The following is a 22,496-nucleotide window of genomic DNA, read 5'->3' as shown; positions in this document are numbered from 1 at the left end:
CTATTGAATAAAAAGGAATCTGTACTCATATAAAGAATAGGAAGGGAAAAAAAGCTCTTCCTTACAGTAGTAAAATACCAACTAATAAAATGTAAAATGAATGGTGAAATAAAAATTACCAACTTAACTGTAGCTGAATCGGGCAGCTGCTAATCAATGAAGGCTAAAGATAATGGGTAGAAGTTGAATGAGAAAGAGAATAGTGGTATAATCTCAGTTTAGTTCTGCAGAAAACATTAACTTCAAAAAGGAAAAGGGTGATTTTTACATATAGAAACCTGGCAGACACCAATATGACCAAGTCACCATGGTTACCATCTCCAGGGATGAAACAGGTCAACATTACATGAACCCTGATGTAATGCACTAAGAAGAGCATATCATTTCTGAGGTAGTCTTGCCATTTGGAAAGTAGGACCTCATGATCATGACCTCATCTTCATGACAAAAGGTTGAAGAGACCTAGATTGATTGGTCCTATAAAACAAAAGTTCTGTACTTGTTTATAACATGAAAAATACTGAGGATTATTCCTGATTGGTGAGAATAAATAGACCTGGACCTGACACCTAAAAAAACAAAAAACATTACCAGATAGGATCCTGAATCAGAATAGATAAAAATGGTTGGGACAAATGGTGAAATCAGAATTAGGGGTTATGCACTGGGACAGTAATTACATATCAATGTTGATTAACTGATGTGGAGGGTTGTATGATGGTTATGGAATTTTGGAGTAATACAAAAAAGAGTATTCAAGGGTTAACAGGGCATCATTTCTACAGCTTGGTTCTGACAAAGACTAAAGATAACAGACATGGACACATGATAGAGAGGGTAACAGACCAAATGGGGGTGAGAGTGTAGGGGGATAAAACACTAACAGCTAGGTTATCTGGTGTTCTTATTCTCTAACGTATGAAAGTTCGCAATTATTTCAAAGTAACTTATCTTTAAAAAGAAAATCTGCTTACTGAAGCTATAACTGAACATTAGGAATTTTTAGGTATTATACATTGATACATATCATAGATAATTCCAAACACAAGTTTTCACTTTTATATAAAAAAATAAATTCTTTAATTACCATAGTTACCTTGTCCATTGGTTTGGGTTGTAGTTGGTGCACCAGCAGGAGCTGCAGGTGGTGGCTGTGCTTGCTGTTGATAATAGTGAGCATAATACGCAGCCCAAGCTGCTGAATTTGGATCCGTTCCTGCCTTAGCTGGAATAAACAAGTTCAACGTTTGCATCTGAAGTCCATAATCAATCCCTGTCTCTCTCTCTCTCTCACTCAGTCTCACACACACACAAACACATACCTCCTTCTCCCAAATATATAGACCCCAAAATACTTATTTTTGGACACCAGAAATAAATAGTAAATGGGAACTTTCAAATCTTATTATTAATTTCATTGTCATTTTTAGCTTTTAGTGTAGAAAACTGAAGCTCACTGAGTAAGTGACTTTCCCAGGTCCTAGAAAACTAATGGGTGGCAGAATTGGGATAGGAAAAAAGATCTTTGGGCTCCAAATCCAGTGCTTTGTCTGAAACCGTCCATCCTATGCATTTGTTTTTTTCTAAACTAGTTTTGCCTCAAGCATAGCAGTTCTATGTGGCAGATGACTAAAGCAAAGGATTTCTAGGCACTAACCTATACAAAAAAGAAACAATTATTTTAGAACTATGAACTCTGTCTTCAATAAAAAGACAACTTAAAAAATTTCAGAAAGAGATCATCCATATTTCATCTCATCGTATTTCAGTGATTATCCTAAAGCATAAACTTGTCATAGCCCTATTTGAAATTCTTCATTTATTCCCTAGTGTCTTCAGGTCTCCCCTGGGCTTATCCTTTCCATTCCAGCCTCATCTTCCCTCTTTGTCAATATTTTTCCAACACTTATGTTATGGCCAATAAATTGCTTGTACTTTTCAGAAGTTGTCACGCTCATATCTGGGCCTGGCATCAACCAATGCATTAACAGCTTGAGACCTCTGTCAGAAACATAAATCTTATTGATTCTATACTTTACACTGGAAATATCATTTGATATTATAGGTATATCTTTATTAGTTTATTTCCTCAAGAAAAATGTAATTTCCTTAGCCAGAGTTCATAAGTCCATATCTATATGTAATCTGTTTATAGCTTCTGTCCCAAACAGGCAGTAATTCTCAGCTGCTTAATAAAAGTAAATGAATTTGAAAAAAAAAAAGGATTTTTAAGTGATGCAATTTCTAAGGTGATACAGTTATAAGGCATTATGGCACCCTCCTAACCTTCCTCAAGTAATAAATGCATTGCTTTCCTATGCTGGATATTTATGTCTCAACAGTGTCATTAACTGTATACTAATTAACACAAATATTTTCACTTGACACCAATGTGTGGATAGAGAAAGTGGTACTTGTACTACTGAATGAACTTCACATAAGAAAACCAGTCTTAAAAGGGCATTAAAGCAACGATAAAATAAAAAGATGTGGTACAAGTCACAAGAAAGAAAACCAGCCTCATGTTTACATATAATATATACTGAGAACTTACTAATACTCATTCAACATAACATTTATTCATTTACGTATTATCATTTTATATATAGGAAAACATAGATTTAGGGGGGTTCAAAAACTTGCTTGCTATACCACAATTAGGAAGTTGGACGACTAGGATTTATCTACATCAGTTTCATTTTGAAGTCTAAGTTTTTGACTTTTATATAAATCCTTAACAACTCATTAAATTTTTATAGAAACAGATTTTAGTTCAGAATATTGATTTTATTGTCAATATAGGGCCATATTTAAATACCAGAATGTTTAATGAAATTCACTGAAACAATTCCATTTAAATAAATTATTTGGTTTTTACATAATGCTAAGTCTAATATAAGCAATATCTAACACTAACTGGTATCTTTCAGCTAAATGGGTTCTTTCTTTCCCAAAGGCAATGCTAGAAACCCTATTCATTAACCATTTCTTACAGTGGTGACTTCACTACTACTTCAAGTGGGAAAACGAGACTGTGATAGAAATCACTTCTTTATTTCCATAATTTTTCTTCATCATGCTACCTACCTACAGAGTACTTAGAGGTGCAGTCCTGCAGATCCATGTTACCCAATATAAACCTGCCCCTCAACTTGCTCAAACTCTTGAATCTCTTAAATGGTGATTCCTCTGCTCAATCACACCATCCCAATTAGCTTACAAGAGGGAAAAAAAGTCCTTTCGTTCTTAAAAGACTAACTTTAGACTACTATAATCATATTGGACCCTTCTTTTGTTAAGTCCTTCCATTACAGTATCGCTAACACTTGGAACGCACTCTTCTGCTACAGAATGTAAACTCGTCTTTGCATACCCAGATCCTAACACTCAAGTTGTTTCTTGAATGAGTGGAAGTTGTGATTTTTTGTTGACTTCCATATTGTATCATCATATTCCAAAGAACACACTTTCTATGAAATTTAAGTATGTTATAATATAGGGCCACATTTCAATCCCAGAATGTTTAATCAAATTCACTAAAACAATTTCACTTAGAGCAATCATTTGGTTTTTTTAAATATAAATATACTAGTGTGGAAAGGAATCCATAATTCAGTACCTTCCTTGAAACTACTCCAGTGAAAGAGGCCTAAAAGGTAGGTAGTAGGTGAGAAAAAAGGATCATAAACAAATGTTAATTGGTTTCGATGAATGCCCCATTACCACGGTGGAAAGAAAACTACATAGTGGGAGAAGATGCAAGAATAGAATAGAATAGAATGTAATATATATAAAATCCAGATTTGAGCAGAGAAAATATTTAAGTGTATTTTAGATTTCTAACATGCAGATATTAAATAAAGCCTAAGTTTTACTAATATGTATAGTTACTATCTCAGGAATTCTAAAACAGACAACTTATATATCTTATCTGAGAATTTAGGAATTTAATGCCAAGTATAATAGTAAACATTTCATTACACTCTTAACATATTATATATATCTGACAGCACTGGTACCTAAAACCTAAGATATTGTACTTCTTTTAGCTTTTAGCACTCTCGCTGTGTAACTTCTAAAGTAGAGAAAGCCAAATGTAGGTTGAATAAAGTTCCATGAAAACAGGCCATATTCACGCCAGTCTTATACAATGTGGAAGAACCAGAAACTAACTCCTGCTGAAAGAATGAAACAAGTGCAGAAAATGCACACAATGTAGAAACGCTAGAAAATTTAAGAATGTAACAGGAGTGACAAACAATACAGATTACACAGGGATGACAATCATCTTTTACCTGGATCAGGAGGGGCCTGTTGCTGCCAGTGTGGATATGCATTTCCCCACCCCTGGGGAGCATAAGGGGCTGGAGGACCACTGAAAAGATAGAAATCAATATAAAAATACAATTTACCCAAAGCTGGAAACTTTGGGGAAAAGCACAGAACCAAACTCAATACTTACTGAGGAGCAGGGCCAGGTGGTCCCGGATTGTAAGGTGCAGGGTTGTATGGTCCCATTGGAGTTCCAGGCCCAGGAGGCCCAGGAGGCCCATGGGGACCTGGGACACCATGGGGCCCATGGGGTACAGGTGGCCCTAAAGGATTTACCGGGCCCTGCAGAAAAGGAAAAAGACACACAAAAATCAGAAAAACAGTAATAGCTGAACAATTCAAAGGCCAAATAACGTTTCATTTCTACCCTGTACATAGCTACAAGCAGCAAATTCTAGATGTTCCTTCATTTCCTCATTCATGTTACAAAAACTATCTTAACGCTACCATACTGAAGTGACATATAAAATTCATTAAAATCAATAGTATTAGCAAAAACTGAAACATTTCCTTTACTTCCATTTTTTTAGGATTATTCCCCTTTCCACTGTTTTCCTTTCCTTTTACAATTCTTTTTACTAGTATCCCTGTATTATTAATCATGGAAGCTTATCAAATATCAGTTCCTATTTTTAGCTCTTCTCTCTCTGTATCTACCCTAACAATAATCAGACAACCATCTTGACAATATATTCCCCAAATTGCTTAGCTGTTATATTGTGAACTAATTATTGAATACTTTACCAATAATGTAACTATTTCTCACTCAACAAATTGAAGTCCACCTCACAACCTTTCTGTCACCAAACCTATTAGATCAATACTTTATTTCATTTCCTCTGTCCTTTATCACAATTTTCTAAATCCATGAGAATTCCCTTTATAATTTATTTAGCAAATCAGGATTTCACATCCATATCACGCCATATCATAATGAAAAATGCTTAGTTGATGTCTCTTTTGATTAATCCAACTTGTAAAGACCATTAAATTTAACTGTTCTAAAACATTCCTTTCCTTTCGTGGAGTTAATACTGACCATGTGACATTTCAGACAAAAATACTTTAACTACATTCGGTTGTCAATTTTCTCAGCACAAAAGAATAAAACTAAAGTTCATGATTTTTAAAGTCCCTTTTATTAACCTGTCTCGTTAAGTCCCTAATTGCTGTCATTATCCTTCACTTCTATTATCCATAACCTATTCTTTCCAAATAGTAAAACAGGATTAATGAAAAAGTCACATTTTTAGAGGGCTATGCACTAAGCACTCTGATTGATACACACACACTTCAATCATTTAATCCCTACAACCCTAGAAGGAAATGAAAATACTCATTTTCAGAGGAAAAAAATGAGGCGAAGATGAGTACAACGACCCTCAAGGTCACAGTCAGTAAGTGATTCAGAGTATTTTGAACCTAAATAGCCTGACTCCAGAGAGAACATGCTCTTAACCACTACATTAAATTGCTTCTCTAGAACTTATCTTGTTTGCCCATCAATCCAGAAGAAATCCTGATCCATGCATGTTAAGAATAGTAAAATTCAAAACCAATCATTTTTCTGGCACCAATCTCTGCCATTCTCAAGTCCATAATTATTTCCTTCAGGTCTCTGTACAATTACACTATTATCCATACAGTATTTGTGTATATTTTATGTATTAAGTATTTTTTGTACATCTATTTTTGTCTTCCCAAGCAGACAGAGAAAGTATCAAACTTCTTTTGCGCCCTACCCCATCCACAGCATGGCAAATATCAAGAAGAATTTTCCTGAGAAATTCTAATTATTAGTAATAATTTAAGATGCTTCATACCCTACGTTAATTCTTCATAGTAAAAGAACACAGTAAAGCACTTTTACCTCATCTACAAGAAACAACAATCAAGACTTCATACTTTCGGGTACTATCACCAGCACACTTTTCTAGTGGAAAAAGTTCCAAGTTTGGCCATGCATCAGAATCACTTGAATGTCTTTCTAAAATTAGATGATGGTTTCTATTCCAGACATTCTGATTAGAACTGTGTGTGTTATGTGTAGTGGTGGAAAGCACCCAAGAGGTCTTTTGGAGCAAAAATTAACACTAAACCCAGGCTTATCCTAATATAAAGTTAGGTATAAAATATATTTTATAATATAATACAATGTAATATAACATGATATAGTATAATATAGTATAATATAATACAACATAACATAATACCTGGTCTTATTTTATTATGAGACCTGGTTTTATATTTATTTTTGCTCCAAAAGACGCATTAGAGCTGATGGTCCGGCTAGGTCTCATTTTCAGGGAAACACGGTAAATACTGAATTCCTGATAACTATATCCTTCAAATATGTTCCATAAGCCTCCACCAACCCTAACACATCTGCAAGTAATACTATCCTTATTTACGTACACTCCAATATAAGGTTCTGAACAAATGTAACTACATTTAATTAGGTTACTTTTATTACTGGAAAATCTTTTGTTTGTTATGTATCTATTATGCGATGAGACCTATAATTTTAGACTAGAAATTAACATTTTTCTGTATAGCGTTTATAGGAGCATCTGAATTAATGTCTCATTTAACTAACAGGGACTATGCTACAAATTGAAGTTTAAAGCACACTCACACCAATCTTTTCTTCTATGAGTTGACGAGCATAGTCTATTTGCTGTGGAGTGCCACGAATTGTAAATAACTTCATATTAGGATCTGCATTAGGTGGGGGATTCCTCTGAAGTTCTATTCTTGCACCAGACTGTTGGCTTATGCTTTTTATGGTTTCACCTCCTAAAATCAAACCACAGTAATTTCTCTAAAGATTTAGAGGATACAAGAGCTACTTAAAAGAAAATGAAAGTAGTAAATGAATTAACAAAACAAAAACAAACTCATAGATACAAACAGAATAATAGTAACTAGAGAGAGGGAGAAAGGCAAATTGGGCAAAGGGGGTCAAATATACAGTAACGAAAGAAAACTAGACTTTTGAGTATAGAGCATGCAATAGAATATACAGATACTGAATTATAAATTTGCATACATATTTATATTAATATCACACCTCAATAAACTAAAAAAAGGGAAAATGGTCGCAATTAAATGGGCCATTAAAAGTTTTCGCCAGTATTCCACCTGCCAATATTTTATGAGGATTTTCCACTTATTTTACCCTTTAAATCAAATTATATAAAGCATTTCATGCTTCTCTTAAAATATATTTAAATTTTAAGGCATAAATTAGTATTCTGTACCCAATCTTAAAATGGTCTATAACTTATCAAAATATTTGGTTCAATTAAATTGCTTTTACAAGCAAGGTAAATATAAACTATCATACTTATTACAAAATTTGAAATTTTAAAAACGTGTGAGTCAGGAAAAAAGCAAGTAAACAAAAAATACCCAAACCACTTTTGGGTCAAAAGAAAAGTTTCTTACACTAATAATTAAACTGTTGGTCCCTTTCTCTAGAAGCCAATGTGATGCAAACCTACTCTTTTAAGTATATATAAGGTCCTTCATTGATGTTTAAAATTAAGAACACTTTTCTACTAAAATATAGCCCAGGGAAAAAAATCACTGTTACTTATTTACAATAACAGCAGAAATAGCATCCAGAAAAATTTGGTGATATGTTGAATTTTTAATCCCACTTTAAAACATCAAGAGTTTAAAAGACATGCCTTTTCCTATTATTAATCCAGTTTTCCCAGTTGGTACAATGAAATTAAATTCCTGTAGTCCACCAGGTGGTCCCATGTTCCAGTTGCCTTGACCTCTACCTCTTCCTCGACCACCAGGTCCAGGTCCACCAGGATTACCAGCCTAAAAAGGGGAAAGACAAGAAGAAACAAAGTCAGTATAGAAATATACTCTTCTTTCCACAATAAAATTATTACATGTCTAGTTTCCTCAACTTTAATTTTCCTAAATCAGAAATTTAGAGAAGCTGAGAGATGACTTGCCCCTCCCCAAAAAAAATCAACCAGTAATAACAACCATTTATTCTTTTTATATTGGAGTAAATAAGGTAGTACACTTACGTAGCTGCCTTCTTGCTCCAAGATGTCTACCTTAAAGCAATTTAAAACTTTCTAGTTATTAATAAACTACTATCAAACAGCTTCTGATATAAAAAAAAGGGTGGTACATTTTCAGATTTAGTGAAATGAAAATTTTTAAATTAAAACAAAACAAAGAAAATATTAGCGTTCGATCGAACCTGAACACTTCGAAGAAGATCTGTAATAATTTCTGCAGCGTGCTGACATCGGTCTGGAGGTCCTGTTATTTGTGCTATTCTATCAGGTGTTGTTCCATCATCTTCAAAAACAAACAAAGAAACAAATTGGATTAATTTAGCATTAAAGGTGTGAGAGTCAAAAGTAATTACTATTAATAATTAGAAAATGTATGTATTCACCTGGCTTAAACTGAATTCGAACACCAGCATCATTTTGTATTTTTTTAATCATCTCTCCATTTCTTCCTATTACAATGCCAACAGCAAATCTTGGAATGGGGACCTATGCAAAGAAGACCAAGTATTAAGGGAGCTATTTCCTGAAAATCAATCTGCCTCAAATCATAAAAGTATACATAGCATGATTTACATCAGAAAAGATAACAAGATTCATAACATACTATTGTATTCTAAGGTGGAAAATGGGGGGGGGGGAAGTATACATCAGAGAAAGTTATGGAACACAAAACAGAAAAAAAACTTATTTTTATATTATGGATTAATTAGCATACAACCATTTCTTACTTACATCTATTCCTTCATTTCCTCCTATTCTGGACCCATACTCATTTCGAACTTCTCTGAAACCACCTTGATCACGAATTAACTCTAACACCATTTCCTTGGCTTGCTAAAGTAGAAAAACATTACCCAATTTAGAAGGCATGTCTCGAAACACCGTAATTATTCATAAATATTTTGGTCATTCTGCCACCCACCCCAAATCCTTCTTTGTAAAATATAAACTTAAGTTTACTTGAACTTTGTATGGGTCTCCTGTAATTCTAAGAGGTTTGTCAGCACCGGTGTTCTGAGGTCCATCTTGAATCATAACCATTTTAACTCCAGCCCTCTCCTGTTAATCATAAAAACCATATGTATTAACAAAAGAAGAGCAGAAAGGAACTGGCTTCAAAACCGATGAAAAGTAATCATTTTACAAATAATAATACCTGAAGTTGTTTAATAGTCTCTCCCCCCTTTCCAATAACTAATCCTGCCTTGCTGGCTGGAATCATTATTTCTTGAACTGCATTTCCTGGTCCATCACCATGATGGAAGCCAGGGGCTGGTCTTCCTTTTTCAACAATCTGGTCCAGTAACCGTTTTGCTGATCTGTTAACAAATCAATAGTCAAGTAAGCTGCAGCATACCCAAAAACTTATCTAAATAGAGAAATACAAAATATAATCCGGTACCCTGTCCAATTCCAGTTTAGCTGGCTTAAAGCTGAATTTTAATTCAATAAATTTTATAGGTATTTCATTTTTAATATTTTTGAGAATCCAACATTTCTAAAAAGAAACTACTTCTAAAATTATCTCAGGATGAAGCTGATTAAGAACTAAATGATGGATTTATGGTTTTAAACGATCACTTTGGTCACTTAAATGTTAAAATTTATTCATTCAACAAATACTTAAATGTCAACTATATGTTAAGTACTATTCTAGGTAATGGGTTTATAGCACTGAACAAAACACACAGGGTTTCTGCTGGCATGGCTTAACTTCATTAAATATGTAAAAATATCACGTTAAATAAATTACATGTCATTTGGGAAGTGCTATAAAGAAAATCAAAGCAGAATAATGATGACAGAACGTGTGTGGAGGTGTGCTATTTTATGCAAAATAGATATAGGAGACCTTACTGATGAAGAGACTATTGAGTCAAGACGTGAAGTAGTGGGGGAGGCAAATGAAAATACCTGGGGGCCTCAGGGTTTTTTTTGAAAATTAATTTGGGGAAGGTATTCAATAATGTTGTAAAGATTTTGTTGGGTATCCGATGGACATGCGTCCTATTTGGGAGACCACCTCAGGGATACTGTGGACACCTGATCATGGCATTGTACACCAGAAGCTAAACATTAATAAATGCCAACTATAATTTTATATATATAATGTGATGGTTCAGTGTGAGGTCGGAGGGATAGTGGATGGGGGGAGGGGGGTTCACAGTGTGAGGGATATAAATGATGAACGTCTAAGTATTACCTTGTCTTGTACACCTGAAAGTAATAAATAAATAAAAAAAAAAAAAAAAGAAAGAAAATACCTGGGGGGAAATGTTCCAGAGAACAGGAAATGCAAAGGACCCAAATAAGAACGTGCTTGGGGGGCCGGCTCGGTGGCTCATGCGGTTAGAGCTCTATGTTCCTAACTCCAAAGGCTGCCTGTTCGATTCCCACATGGGCCAGTGGGCTCTCAACCACAGGTTGCCAGTTCAATTCCCCGAGTCCCGTAAGGGATGGTGGGCAGCACCCCCTGCAACTAAGATTGAACATGGCACCTTGTGCTGAGCTGCTGCTGAGCTCCCGGATGGCTCAGTTGGTTGGAGCGCATCCTCTCAACCACAAGGTTGCCGGTTCTACTCCCGCAAGGGATGGTGGGCTGCGCCCCCTGCAACTAGCAACGGCAACTGGACCTGTAGCTGAGCTGCGCCCTTCAAAACTAAGACTGAAAGGACAACAACTTGAAGCTGAACGGCACTCTCCACAACTAAGATTGAAAGGACAACAACTTGACTTGGAAAAAAAAAAAGTCCTGGAAGTACACACTGCACCCCAATGAAGTCCTGTTCCCCTACCCAATAAAATCTTTAAAAAATAAATTATTTTAGAACATGCTTGGAGTGCTGAAAGACTAGAAAGAGGTTACATGAGACTACAAGAGTTGGGAGAATGGTAAAAAATGAAGTGAGAAAGATGGCAGGAAAGTAGGCCATCATAAAGACACTGACTTTTACTCTAAATCAGGAAGCATTAGAGGATTTTGAGCAAAGTTGTGTTATGAACTGATTCACATTTTAAAAGGATCACTATGGCTATACTATTGTAAAAATAGACTACTGTCGAACAAGGTAAAAAGAATGGAGACGTGTTACAATATAGGCTAGTGGCAAGAAGAGACTGGATTCCAAATAAATTATGAAGAAAATATGAAAAAGACTTGCTTATAGATAAATGAGGCATAAGAGAAAAATGAGGCATAAGAGAAAGATAAAGTATTAAAACAGATTTGCCATACACTGAGATGTGATGAATAAGATGAGTAAAATAGAAGCAGGCTGGGAATGGGATGGAAAACAACTACTCTTTTTAACAACCTAAAGTTTGTGATGTTTAATAGACATTCAAGTGGAGGTACTGAGCAGGTGAATATGAGTCTGAAATTTACGAAAAGAGATCAAAGCTAAAGATAAAAATTTAGGAGTACACAAAATCTATAGCACATAAAGCTATATGTTAAGTTCAATAGAGTAAATGAAATCATCTAAAGAATATGTGTAGCTATATCGTAACAATTTTGAATTTTGTGGCACTTTCACGTTGAGAGGCCAGGAAGATAAGGCTGAACAACCAAGAAAGACTGAGAAAGAGCAGCCAGGGAGATGGATGTCTTTAGGCAAGTGGTCCACTGTGTCAAACAATGCTGACAGGATGAATGAAGTGGAGGCCTGTCCTGATCTTGAAAAGCAATTTCAATGGAACAGTGAGAATAAAAACCTGATTGGTGCACATTCAAGACAAAAATGAAAACAGGCAGATGATATAACGAGTAGAGCTACCTCTTTTTTAAGTTTTGTTGTAACAGGGAGCCGAGAAATAGAAATGTGGGGTTCAGGGATGGTTTTGGTTAAGATGGATTGATTTTCATGCATGTATGTGATTAGAAATTATCTAGAAAAGGAGAAATTAATAGAGAAAGTTGATTCAATTGTAGGGGCAATGTTCTTCAGCAGATAGAAGGAGCTGTCTTAGGCATGATTTCCATACTTACTGGACAGACTCAGGTGTTCCAGTTAACATACAAGACCTTTCTGGAAGGCCACCACTGTCTATAATTTAAAACAAACAAAAAAGTTTAAGGCCAACAAAAGATTAACAGATACCATCATTTTCACTAGTGACTTAAAAAAATATGCTAGTTTTCTAGTCAGTATGAAAGTAGCAAAAATAGCATTACCAGGAGCGATCTGTATTTTGCATCCAGATTCCTGTTGTATGCGTGAGATCTGTTCACCTCCTCTGCCAATTACTAGTAAGAAAAAAAAATTATTGATGAAAGATTGTAAAGTATGTTTTGATTATATGTTTCAAGTTTTAAAAATTAGGTTACTTACTAAATCCAACCATTCCATCTGGAACTTTGTATTCTTCAGTAATTACAGACCTGCTAATAAGAAAGAACAGAAACTAACATTTTCCTTCTAAGAAAGATAATTTGTTTACATATAAAAGGTACTTGACTGATAAAATAGAAGTCTAATGGCTCCTAATGGCTTAAACTAGGTTTCCAGGCACACGTTTAGTCAAAACATGGCTTAAGTAAAGCCAGAAACTTAATTAAGGGGACATACATCAAGTGAGGAGGGTATGGTTGATGGAACAGTCTGAAGGCATGAGCTGCAAAGAAGTTATTTTAATTCATCTTAGTTCTAAAACGTGGCTAATTCCACCCATCCTTCCAAATGACAAATATATCTCACTCAAAAAGAAAAATGATCATTTTGTTATCACCTTATGTCGAAGGAAATGAACTATATATACCAAAAAAAAAAAAAAAAAAGGCAGACATATTTACCATACACTAACTTGGTTGTGCTTTTACATACAGTTCAACTAAAACTGCAAAGTACTCTTTGAAAAGCATTTCACTATACCTTTGCTGCTGATGCATCGGTGGTAACTGTGTCCCAAAAGCTACCAAAAAATTAAATAAAAATAAAATGAAAAATATTAACTTAAGTTCACATATGTTTAACAATACAAGCTTATCAAACAATTCTAAAATCTTTCCAGTACACAGACAATACCTTAGAAACAGTAAAATTTTATGCCGAATACTTAAGTTAACATTGATAGTGGGCAAAAAAATCAGTGATTAAGGGCAGCTATTACTAGCAAAGATATAGGAAAAAAATTGTCCTTTTTCAGGTGTGCAAGCATAGATTAAGAAATACAGTTATAAAATAAACTGAGAATGTAAAACAATTTTGCAGCCAAATCTTATTAATATATACACGGTCGTAATTGAAGTCAGAGATCATAAAGATAGGAGGTACATATTTACAAAGAAATTCATTCTAAAAGAATATTCACAACCTTCAACTAACATTAAAGACACCCAACAAAAGATAGGAACAAAACCCTGATTAAAATCCAGTTACTTTAGCTTTTAGGACACCTTTAACTAAATACTTACAGTCATTTTGAGGAGCAACTTTCTTAGCATCTGGTTGATCTGCAAAATTAAGAATCTTTTAATTTTTTGCCAATAAGTACAATCAAGACTTAGTTCCCCCCTGCCCAAGCAAAAATAAATATCAGTATAAACATTTATTGAAATAGCTGAGGGTATGGTTTGTTATATGAACCAAAAGTGCCAAAACTCAGCCAAACTCTTAGTAAATGAAAAGAACAAAAATTACATCTTTCATTCTCTTCACGTTCAAAAATGCACAGACATTTAACAAAAAGTCTTTTTGATTGTATCAAATCACTGACCTTAATGTATGTTAAGCACTTTAGAATGATACAAGACAAAGTATTTAGGTCCGTTACTAGCAAAATATCACATGCTAAAGGCTAATGATGCTTCCCACTGTAGGAACTGAAGACTGGAAGAAAAAAAACCTATCAAAATGTGAAAATTTGACATATCAAAAGTTGAGTGTATCTGACAGTGACCACAAAGCTTTGCAAAATAAATTTTAAAATCACATTACAAGGCAATCTCAATCTAAACTGTTCTATTATTCCTCACCAAACATTTCAAGGCATAAACTTTGGGCAGAAAAACTCAAAGCAACTACATGACTACCTTCATCTACATCCTTTACACAGATGAATACAATGCGTACCTTGGAATAGACAACCGATAGCTGAAAGTACTACATGCTCCTCCCCCCTTCAAACTTAAATGATCAAACATCAGAATGTTGTGCAGCAAAAATTCAGACACATAATCCAAGAAATACTTGTGTCCATTTAAGAATCCACTGGTTTATTTCACGTTTACATACTAAACACAGGTAATAAATAAAAATTCCTGCCTTTAAAAGGAGAGGGCATTCCCTCCCAGTGTGTTGTACTGCTCGGACTTGTCCAAGAGCCATCTACACATAAAATAAAAAGAATACATTACATACAACATCTGAAGCATCATTAGCTCATTTTTTTTTGTATATTAAAACCTCACTATAAATGTGAAAGTCACTTAAATAAAACCAAGTACCCCTGGTCAAAAGCTACTAATACATTCTATAGGCTCATTCAGAACCCTCCTTGTAAAAAAAAATAAAAATAAAAGGACAAAAAGAAATTGTATCAAAATTCATACATCAAATCTAAAACAAAAACGTGCCAACTTCTAAGTTCAGAAGCTTCAACAATTGTTTTTTTTAAATATAAGGCACTGTAAGTCTACAGCTTTAAGCCACATTGAATTAAACCTGAAACACAAAACAAGGTACTAAAACAAACAAAAAAGTAACAAAAAAAATGGTATAACCTGCAACACACTAGAGTAGCAAACTATATCAACTTCAACCTTTAAAGTGAAATCCGAAATAGCAAAATAATGAAAATATAACATATAAAATTAATTCATGTATGATGAGAAAAACCTGTAAAATGTCTCCTAAACATTTTATATGTATTTTCATTTTTTTCAGTATATTAACAAGTTGTCTGTGCAAACTGTCAATCTGGCACAATCCTAAAAGAAAGAAAATGATGTTTTTTAATAAAGATGAAACTGTCTGGTTGACTCATTTTACCTACCTTCCCTACGTCTCTTTTACCCCCTTTCCTTTTGAGGCCAATATAAACCTTACACTTTTACAAACCTTATGATAAAAGTAATGTTTCAATAAAAGAACATTTGAAAAATATTGAAAAATCACTTTATAACTAAACTGTGCAAAACAATTAAAATACTTATTGCTATAAATTACCTCCATCTTCCAAAGGTCTTTTTTGTCCCCCATAACCATAGTCGTTTGAATTCAGTGATGTACCAGCATCACCTCCAATTTTTGCTGCAATCTTAAAAAACAAAAACACACCATCATTAAGGATAGCATCATAATTACTACACGACTTCAGTACTAAATTTCCTCATATAGTACTAATACATACCAGGTGTGCCAAAAAAAAGTACCCAAGTAGACACTGGTCAACATTGCTCAAGCAGTAGTTCGCCATCATGTGTCTGGACGCTGATTGTAACCACTTTGAGCACCTCTTGTAATTGCAGAAGTCAAACGTGACTTAATGTACTCATCTTGTGTTATCGGTATATATTGAACATTACAATTTTAATAGTTTTCCTTTCTTAAAACGTGTATATATTTTTTTGGCACCCTCTGTATATTATCAAATATTTATCACATAAAAAATTAATGATACAAAGACAAATTAAAATTATAGTTGATCACTACCATTAACTTCAGAGTTAACAAATAATCACCATCTGGAATTAAGCTTCTGTTCTATCTCTATAGGAACAAACAAAGAAGTAATCAATTAGGAATCTTTAGAAGACTGACCAAATAGCTTTGAAGAAAATCTGGATCTTAATTCTATCTTCTCTGTGGCTCTCCCCCCGACTCTTCGAAATATGTGTGTGGGCACAGAGAAAGTGAACACCCTGTGGGACTCTAAGGCTGTGCTGTCTTAATAGGACAGACATTAGCCACATGGGGTTACTGAGAACTTAAAATGTGGCTAGTCCAAACTGGAGAAGTACTTTGAAGTGTGAAATAAATACATAAATATTGAAAACTTGGAATTAATATAAAGAATGTTAGCGTCTCAAAATTTTTTATATTGAACACATTGAAAATGTAATATTTTAGACATGTCTGATTAAATAAAATGTGACTTGCATTACATTTCTATTGGACAATCTTGTTCTAAGGAAACATGAGAGGGGAAAGCCTGGCAAGCTGTATCTCCAAGAAAGCCACAGGCTACAGAGCCATTAAGTAATTTTACCCTAAAAGACTTCACTTTTAGAGTGGCGTAAATAACTACCGGCACTTGACTAAACAACCATCAAATAATAAATACCAGCCTCAAGTCACAAGCAGGACACAACTAGTGGACATTTACTGCATTTTTCTATGAAAAAGGAAATGGAACTAAGTGTTGTGTGCTAGCAACAGACCAAGCTCCACAGTATAAATTATACTGATTTTGTCACTGAATAATCACAATCACCAATGAGGTAGAGAGTACTTAGAGATCCAGTTTGCAGTTGAAAAAAAATCCCAATAAGTTAATTTAACTAAGGTTACCTAGTTAAGTCACTGGTGGATATGTCCCAATTTCTACAGTTCCATGCTAATAACTGTAAGGGTTACAATCACAGAAGCTGGGTGAATGGCTTTGAGTTCAGTATATTATTCTTCCAATTCTGAGTATGTCTGAAATTTTCCATGATAAAAATTAAACGGAAAATCAAACTTCTGGTGACTGGAATTCCCTCAAAGATGTGCTGATGTGGAACTAAACCAACTACCTCAAGTTTCATTATAACCAGGAAACTAGAGAAAATAAAGAGATATTCAGCAACTTGTCTTAAACTCAGTGTGTGTGTGTGTGTCAGTTCCCAGAAACAAACTGTACTTCCTAGATTTCTCTCTTCCTCATCTGTACACGAAAACACCCACAGCAAAGCATATTAGGATTAAATATAAAAAAGCTTGATAAAGAAAGGTATAAAATTTTATTTTCCTGACTCCGTATGCTATATAGCTTTGGTCAATCAAACCTTCCTTAATCAACTTTCACTTTCTCAAAAGCCTGTTTGCATCTTTGCCCACCTAATTAAAACCTTTTTTTCTTGAAAATAAAATCAAGTTATTTAAAAAAAAAAATCTGATTTAAATGTTAACCTCATCTGAAAAAATGCCTTCACAGAAACAGTGTTTAATAAATACCCAAATATCTGGGTACCATGGCAAAGCTAAAGTGACACATAAAATTAATCATTCCACTGCTTCTACTGGGATGGTCATATGTGGACATTTAAAAAGTTCTGTACCCTATATGATGAATTACATTGATTGATTTTCAAAGGTTTGAGCCATTATGGCATTCCCAGTATAAACTATAATTAAAATCTTGTTTCTCTTCTGAAAGATTTCCTCATCACACCTGAAAACAACTGCTTTTCCATCCTTAAGTATTAAAGCACTTAGCATTGAATTGTTCCTTAAGGAACTTAAATACATTGCCAGACACAGATCAGCACTGATGTTAAGTATTTCAGGCCAGAGAAAATAGTAATGCTAGTGATAGGAAAACGGTTTAGGCTGTGAATACCTTCTGCAGTTAGCTTTTATAAAGGCTCTATGAATCTGCAGAACAGCACTCCTTGAACTCTAAGAACTTCTGCATAGAGAATAGATATTTATACAGGTCCCCATTTCCCTTGAATTGTTCTAAAACTATCCAAATGAAAATGAAAGTTGATACTTGGTTCATTCAGGCACAAGAACCAGTAATACCATCTCAAAATTCAAAGACACAGAGTATACTAATACAAAGACACAGAGAAGAGCTTTTAGTAAAAATACTATCAACAGACTTGATCAATTCTCCAGGATCAATGGAAGACATACATTTCCCAGGTCACTCCAAGGAGGATTAATTTAAGAGAAATAATAATTCCTAAAATCCAACCTTCAACTATATAAAATTTTTATTAGACTAGAATTAAGTGTAAGCAATTTCTTTCATTTTAATTTACAATAATTGCAGCTTTCCATTTGGACCTTGCTCTACTCAGATTTGTAAATAACACTTTTCATGCTTCCATTGCTTTTGCATTTTTCACCTTCCTTCATTAAATATTCTTACAACCCAAGAATTCTGCAGTTCAAAGGAAATTTAAGAGATTTAGTTTTACTACCTGACTTAGATTTTGGAAAAATCAAAAGCTGATTCTCAGAACTATCTAAATGCCTAAGATGAGTAGCTCCTAATTTTCAGTCCACTACATGCTTCCTGAGGGTTTGGAGTACGACTGCGATTTGAGGTGGGTTGTGATTCTGGTTCACGCTTTGCGTCCTTGACAAATTTTCCTATGCATTTGGTGCCTTATTCACCTTATCAACACAAAGACAATAGTTTCTATACTTATATTGTAGGATGGTTCTGAGAATTAAATGACTTTAAACAAGATAGGTTTAGCAGAGCCTAACATGTAGTATGTAAACTGCTAGTTATTACGAGTAAATCAGCATACTATAATTCAACTATAAAGCAGGGTCTACATGACTTCAAATGAGATTTTTAAAATTTAAGAGGCTTTTATTTGTACTGGCCAAAGATATATGTAGTTACATTCTATTTGCAAAAACTGCCTGTAGGAAAATAGGTACACTATTTCTCTTTGTATTCCTAAGATCTCACATAGCCATACTGTAGGCATTTGAGAAATGAATTTTGAAAGAATTACTTTCCAAACAAAATTTTATTGCTACTTTAATTCATTAAATATTATGTCTGGATTCAATTCAATAAATACTGAGTACCTACTATGAGCAAGGTCCTGATGAATTCTGTTCCCATGCACCAGAAATGTGAAGGACACTAGAAATACTACTAGGCCACCATTTTATTAACACTAGTTTTCACTGAAAGGATTAAGGGTGAAGTCAGCAATTCTATAAAATTTTCATTGCATTCAAATGTAACGCAATCTGAATCATTTTTATAATTATCAAGGAAGAGATTTTAAGAATAACAGAGTACTTAATGACTAATTTACTAGTTGTTTAGAACAGAAGGGACAGAGTTTAATATTCTTGCTTAATTTGTGATCTACCACTCCAGTCATCTAGCTTCAGCCTCTGATTCACTTCTATCTTCATATAACTTAAAAAGAAAAAAGTAGATAGATACATTTTAATTTTCCAATTTTCAGAGACAGAACTTGTTATGTAGTGTGATTATCAAAGATCTTATCAAATAATCCTAACCTTACCCTCTGGAGTCACAACCTGAAATACAAAACTATAAATTTCTAAAATGTACAGGTTGAAAACCCTAAACTAGAGAAGCCATGTAGTACCTCTGTGCTAGATTTAGCTCAGAGTATTATGAAAACCTGTAAATTTCACATTAAAAATAAGCTATTAGGATTCTCTGGGAAAAAAAGATTTGGCAATTCAGACTAAATTACCAAATGGCAATAATTAACTACAGTAAATACTACTAGCATTTACTAGGTAGGGAGCAGGGATCTCAATCACTTATCCTGCTTTCCTGCATGACAAATAAATGGCCAGCTAAAAATGCCAATAGCATCCCCACTGGTACAAAGCACTTCAAGAGCAAGAAGCTGTTCTCATACCTCTTCCTTCCAAAAAGCATATAGCATAATACTCTGGACAAAAAATGAGGGTTAAATGGGGATTTGGAAAATATAATTCAGTATCCTTTAGGAGAAAGTGGTTCAAGTATTAACCTATCTTGTTCCTTCAGTCCAAGTACTCTTCTCTATTCAATCCACTTGTAAGACAAGAGGCTACAACTGACAGAGGCATCCTCAAATGTAATCAGAAGGGCTAACTGAACTTAAAAGCAAAATTTGTGAACCTCAGATTTAATACAAATTCTGTAAAGAAACAATCAAATCATTACATCGAAGACATCTGTAAAGAATCATTACTAGGGCAAGTGACCTATTGGCAGGCATATAAAGAGAGTACAAGAAATTCCACAGTTTGAGGAAAATGTCCATATAAAAAAAAGTCCAACTTAATCAGGAAATTACAGCTTAGCCTAATAATGAAGTTCAGTTCTTAAAGTATGGCAACCCAACTTCTTTTAGACTTTGTATCCACCTTTTCTCACTCACCTCATTTTCCACCATCTTTCCCCCATCCAACACTACCACTACCCTCCAGTGACTTCACCTCCTGGATTCTTATCATTCCCAAAACCCCACCTTTGCACGTGCTGCTTTTCTCCACTGGTCAAACTCTCATTATTTAATGACTTGCTTAAAATACCAGTCCTTTACTTTGTGGCAGTTAGGCACCTTACTCCCTGGTGTTGTGTAGCGTCTCACTCAAAGTAAGACCTCTAAAATGCTTACAGAACAGGTGCCCTTATTTTGTCCACCCCTCTCTGAAAGCATTAATCAGATACTACAATTCATCTGCATTTGGTTCCTTCAACTGTATCGTAGCTTTCTAGAAGGCAGAAATCCAACTCACACATTTCAAAAATCTCCAGTATCTAAGTATAGTGTGTGGCACATATTCAATATACTGGCTGAATAAAAATAATTCAGGTGAGTCTTCCAACCCACTTTAATAAAACCCCTCTTAGAGTTCCTGTCATTATTTAAATGTTTCAGTCGCTATTCTAAACATTTCCAGAATAAATAAAAATTAGGTGAAAAAAACAGAATTAGTATCGATGATGGCTAGTTGTTGACTCCCCTGAATATTTCTGAATATAAACAAGTACAGGTACATCTTTACTTATAATGTGTTCATATCATAAAAACGTGAGCGATTTGTTGTATCACTACAGATTTTATGGATTTTGACTCAAATAATCTTTTAACAACTGTAAGGTGAAAAATAAGTGAACTCCTAATGTAATTAAAGCATACCACAAAATGAGTTTCTGATTACCATTCGCTTAACACTGTGGTCTAAAAATGTCTAGCACCTATTGTGCACTTTGTCATAACGAGAATAAAATTTACTTTTGCTTACATAGAAGTCCGTACCAACATCATAAATCTTACAGTTATAATTATATTAAGGGACTATGCAATAAAAATGAGGTTGAAATTAAGAAACCTCTCCATTTCCGGGAGTACATGTGCTTTTTATACAGCTTTCCGTTTGTGAAAGAAGTGCCTTCAAGGCAAATGTACGCACCTACGTAATACAAAGAGGTCTGGTCAGTTTACGACTGTGCACAGAGAGGCAGATTCAAATAGAAACTTGGGGTGTAAGGGGCCTGAAGCCATTTTGAGAAATAAGGGGGGGAAGGACGGGTTTAACACTGACACGTAAATCCCGCCGTTGGGAAGGACTCCAACCCGAGATATGAGTGCTCCCTTAGATCTCCTCCCTGCAGGTGTGAAAGTGAATGATCCCGAAAGATTCATTGTGAAGAGAGTCCGAATGAGCTAGAAGCTGTAAGGACCGCTCTAAATGACATGTCCCTTCTCCTACTATGGCTCTCCTGTGGACAGACAGTACTTCTTCCCCAAACTCATTACCAGAACCTTCCACACTATTGTGTAAAACTACGCGCGTTTTACCCCACGGGGGAGCAAGTTCATTCTGAGGAAAAGGAACTGCTAAGTGAACTCCTTGGAGAAAGAAGCGCCAGTGCCGCAGAAAGACCGAAAGCCACCTCTGCGTCGCACGCGTTGGGGTTCCAAGGGGCTTCGACAGCAAGAACCCAAAACCGACTCCCAGCCTCTAATCGCTGTTAGCAACGTGGGGCGACGTGAGTCTCCTCACATTTCGGAGCCCGGAAGGGTACTTCTTTCCTCTTCCTCATGCGCGAAATAGCGGCCTACTCAGCCGGCGGCCAATTACCGTGAGCTGTGGGGATCCCGCCCGCGGTCCAGACTTACCTGCCGGGCTCTCTGCAGCGCATCTTTGAAAGCATCGTTAACTCCTCCACCACCGCCGCCGCCGCCTCCACCACCAGCTGAGCCAGAGGAGGGGGGAGGCACTGTTGAATAGTCTGCCATGTCTACCCTACCGTGGCGGCTACCGCTTCTTTGCAGAGACCTTCTCACAGCCAACTGCTAAGAAAGAAAGAAAATGGCGGCCGGCGAGACTGTATCACATTCTTGTGCGACCATCGTGCCGTAAAGGGGCGGAGAATGAAAGAAGGAAGTCTCGCGATGGGTTG

The 22,496-nt window shown here is 35.1% G+C and overlaps 1 protein-coding gene across 35 annotated transcripts in view; it reads right to left on the bottom strand.

The window, feature by feature from the left end:
- FUBP1 (far upstream element binding protein 1) overlaps positions 1 to 22,454 on the bottom strand; it is a 31,784-nt gene extending 9,330 nt beyond the window's left edge. For 7 of the 35 annotated variants that reach the window (XR_013993823.1, XM_081056742.1, XM_081056753.1 and 4 more), the window contains exons 1-18: positions 22,213 to 22,454; positions 15,548 to 15,638; positions 14,645 to 14,707; positions 13,795 to 13,833; positions 13,253 to 13,292; positions 12,713 to 12,765; positions 12,556 to 12,627; positions 12,370 to 12,427; positions 9,538 to 9,700; positions 9,342 to 9,440; positions 9,114 to 9,215; positions 8,765 to 8,867; positions 8,564 to 8,664; positions 8,025 to 8,166; positions 6,968 to 7,128; positions 4,463 to 4,614; positions 4,296 to 4,375; positions 1,097 to 1,225 (exon numbers count right to left, since the gene is read on the bottom strand). Coding sequence is in view for 33 of the 35 variants with exons in the window: in XM_081056742.1 (XP_080912868.1) it covers positions 1,097 to 1,225; positions 4,296 to 4,375; positions 4,463 to 4,614; positions 6,968 to 7,128; positions 8,025 to 8,166; positions 8,564 to 8,664; positions 8,765 to 8,867; positions 9,114 to 9,215; positions 9,342 to 9,440; positions 9,538 to 9,700; positions 12,370 to 12,427; positions 12,556 to 12,627; positions 12,713 to 12,765; positions 13,253 to 13,292; positions 13,795 to 13,833; positions 14,645 to 14,707; positions 15,548 to 15,638; positions 22,213 to 22,332 (1,768 nt within the window). In the remaining 2 variants the exon portion in view is untranslated. Of the gene's footprint in view, positions 1 to 1,087; positions 1,226 to 3,619; positions 3,650 to 4,295; positions 4,376 to 4,462; positions 4,615 to 6,967; positions 7,129 to 8,024; positions 8,167 to 8,563; positions 8,665 to 8,764; positions 8,868 to 9,113; positions 9,216 to 9,341; positions 9,441 to 9,537; positions 9,701 to 12,369; positions 12,428 to 12,555; positions 12,628 to 12,712; positions 12,766 to 13,252; positions 13,293 to 13,794; positions 13,834 to 14,644; positions 14,708 to 15,547; positions 15,639 to 22,212 lie in introns of all 35 variants that reach the window. The other 28 variants (XM_081056733.1, XM_081056754.1, XM_081056731.1 and 25 more) reach the window with 11 other exon arrangements.
- Between the last annotated feature and the right edge of the window lie 42 nt (positions 22,455 to 22,496).

The sequence above is a fragment of the Rhinolophus hipposideros genome, assembly GCF_964194185.1.
Source record: "Rhinolophus hipposideros genome assembly, chromosome: 8".
Taxonomy (NCBI): Eukaryota; Metazoa; Chordata; class Mammalia; order Chiroptera; family Rhinolophidae; genus Rhinolophus; species Rhinolophus hipposideros.
The sequence above is the reverse complement of the archived record's forward strand: the minus strand, read 5'-3'. Positions and strand labels throughout refer to the sequence as shown.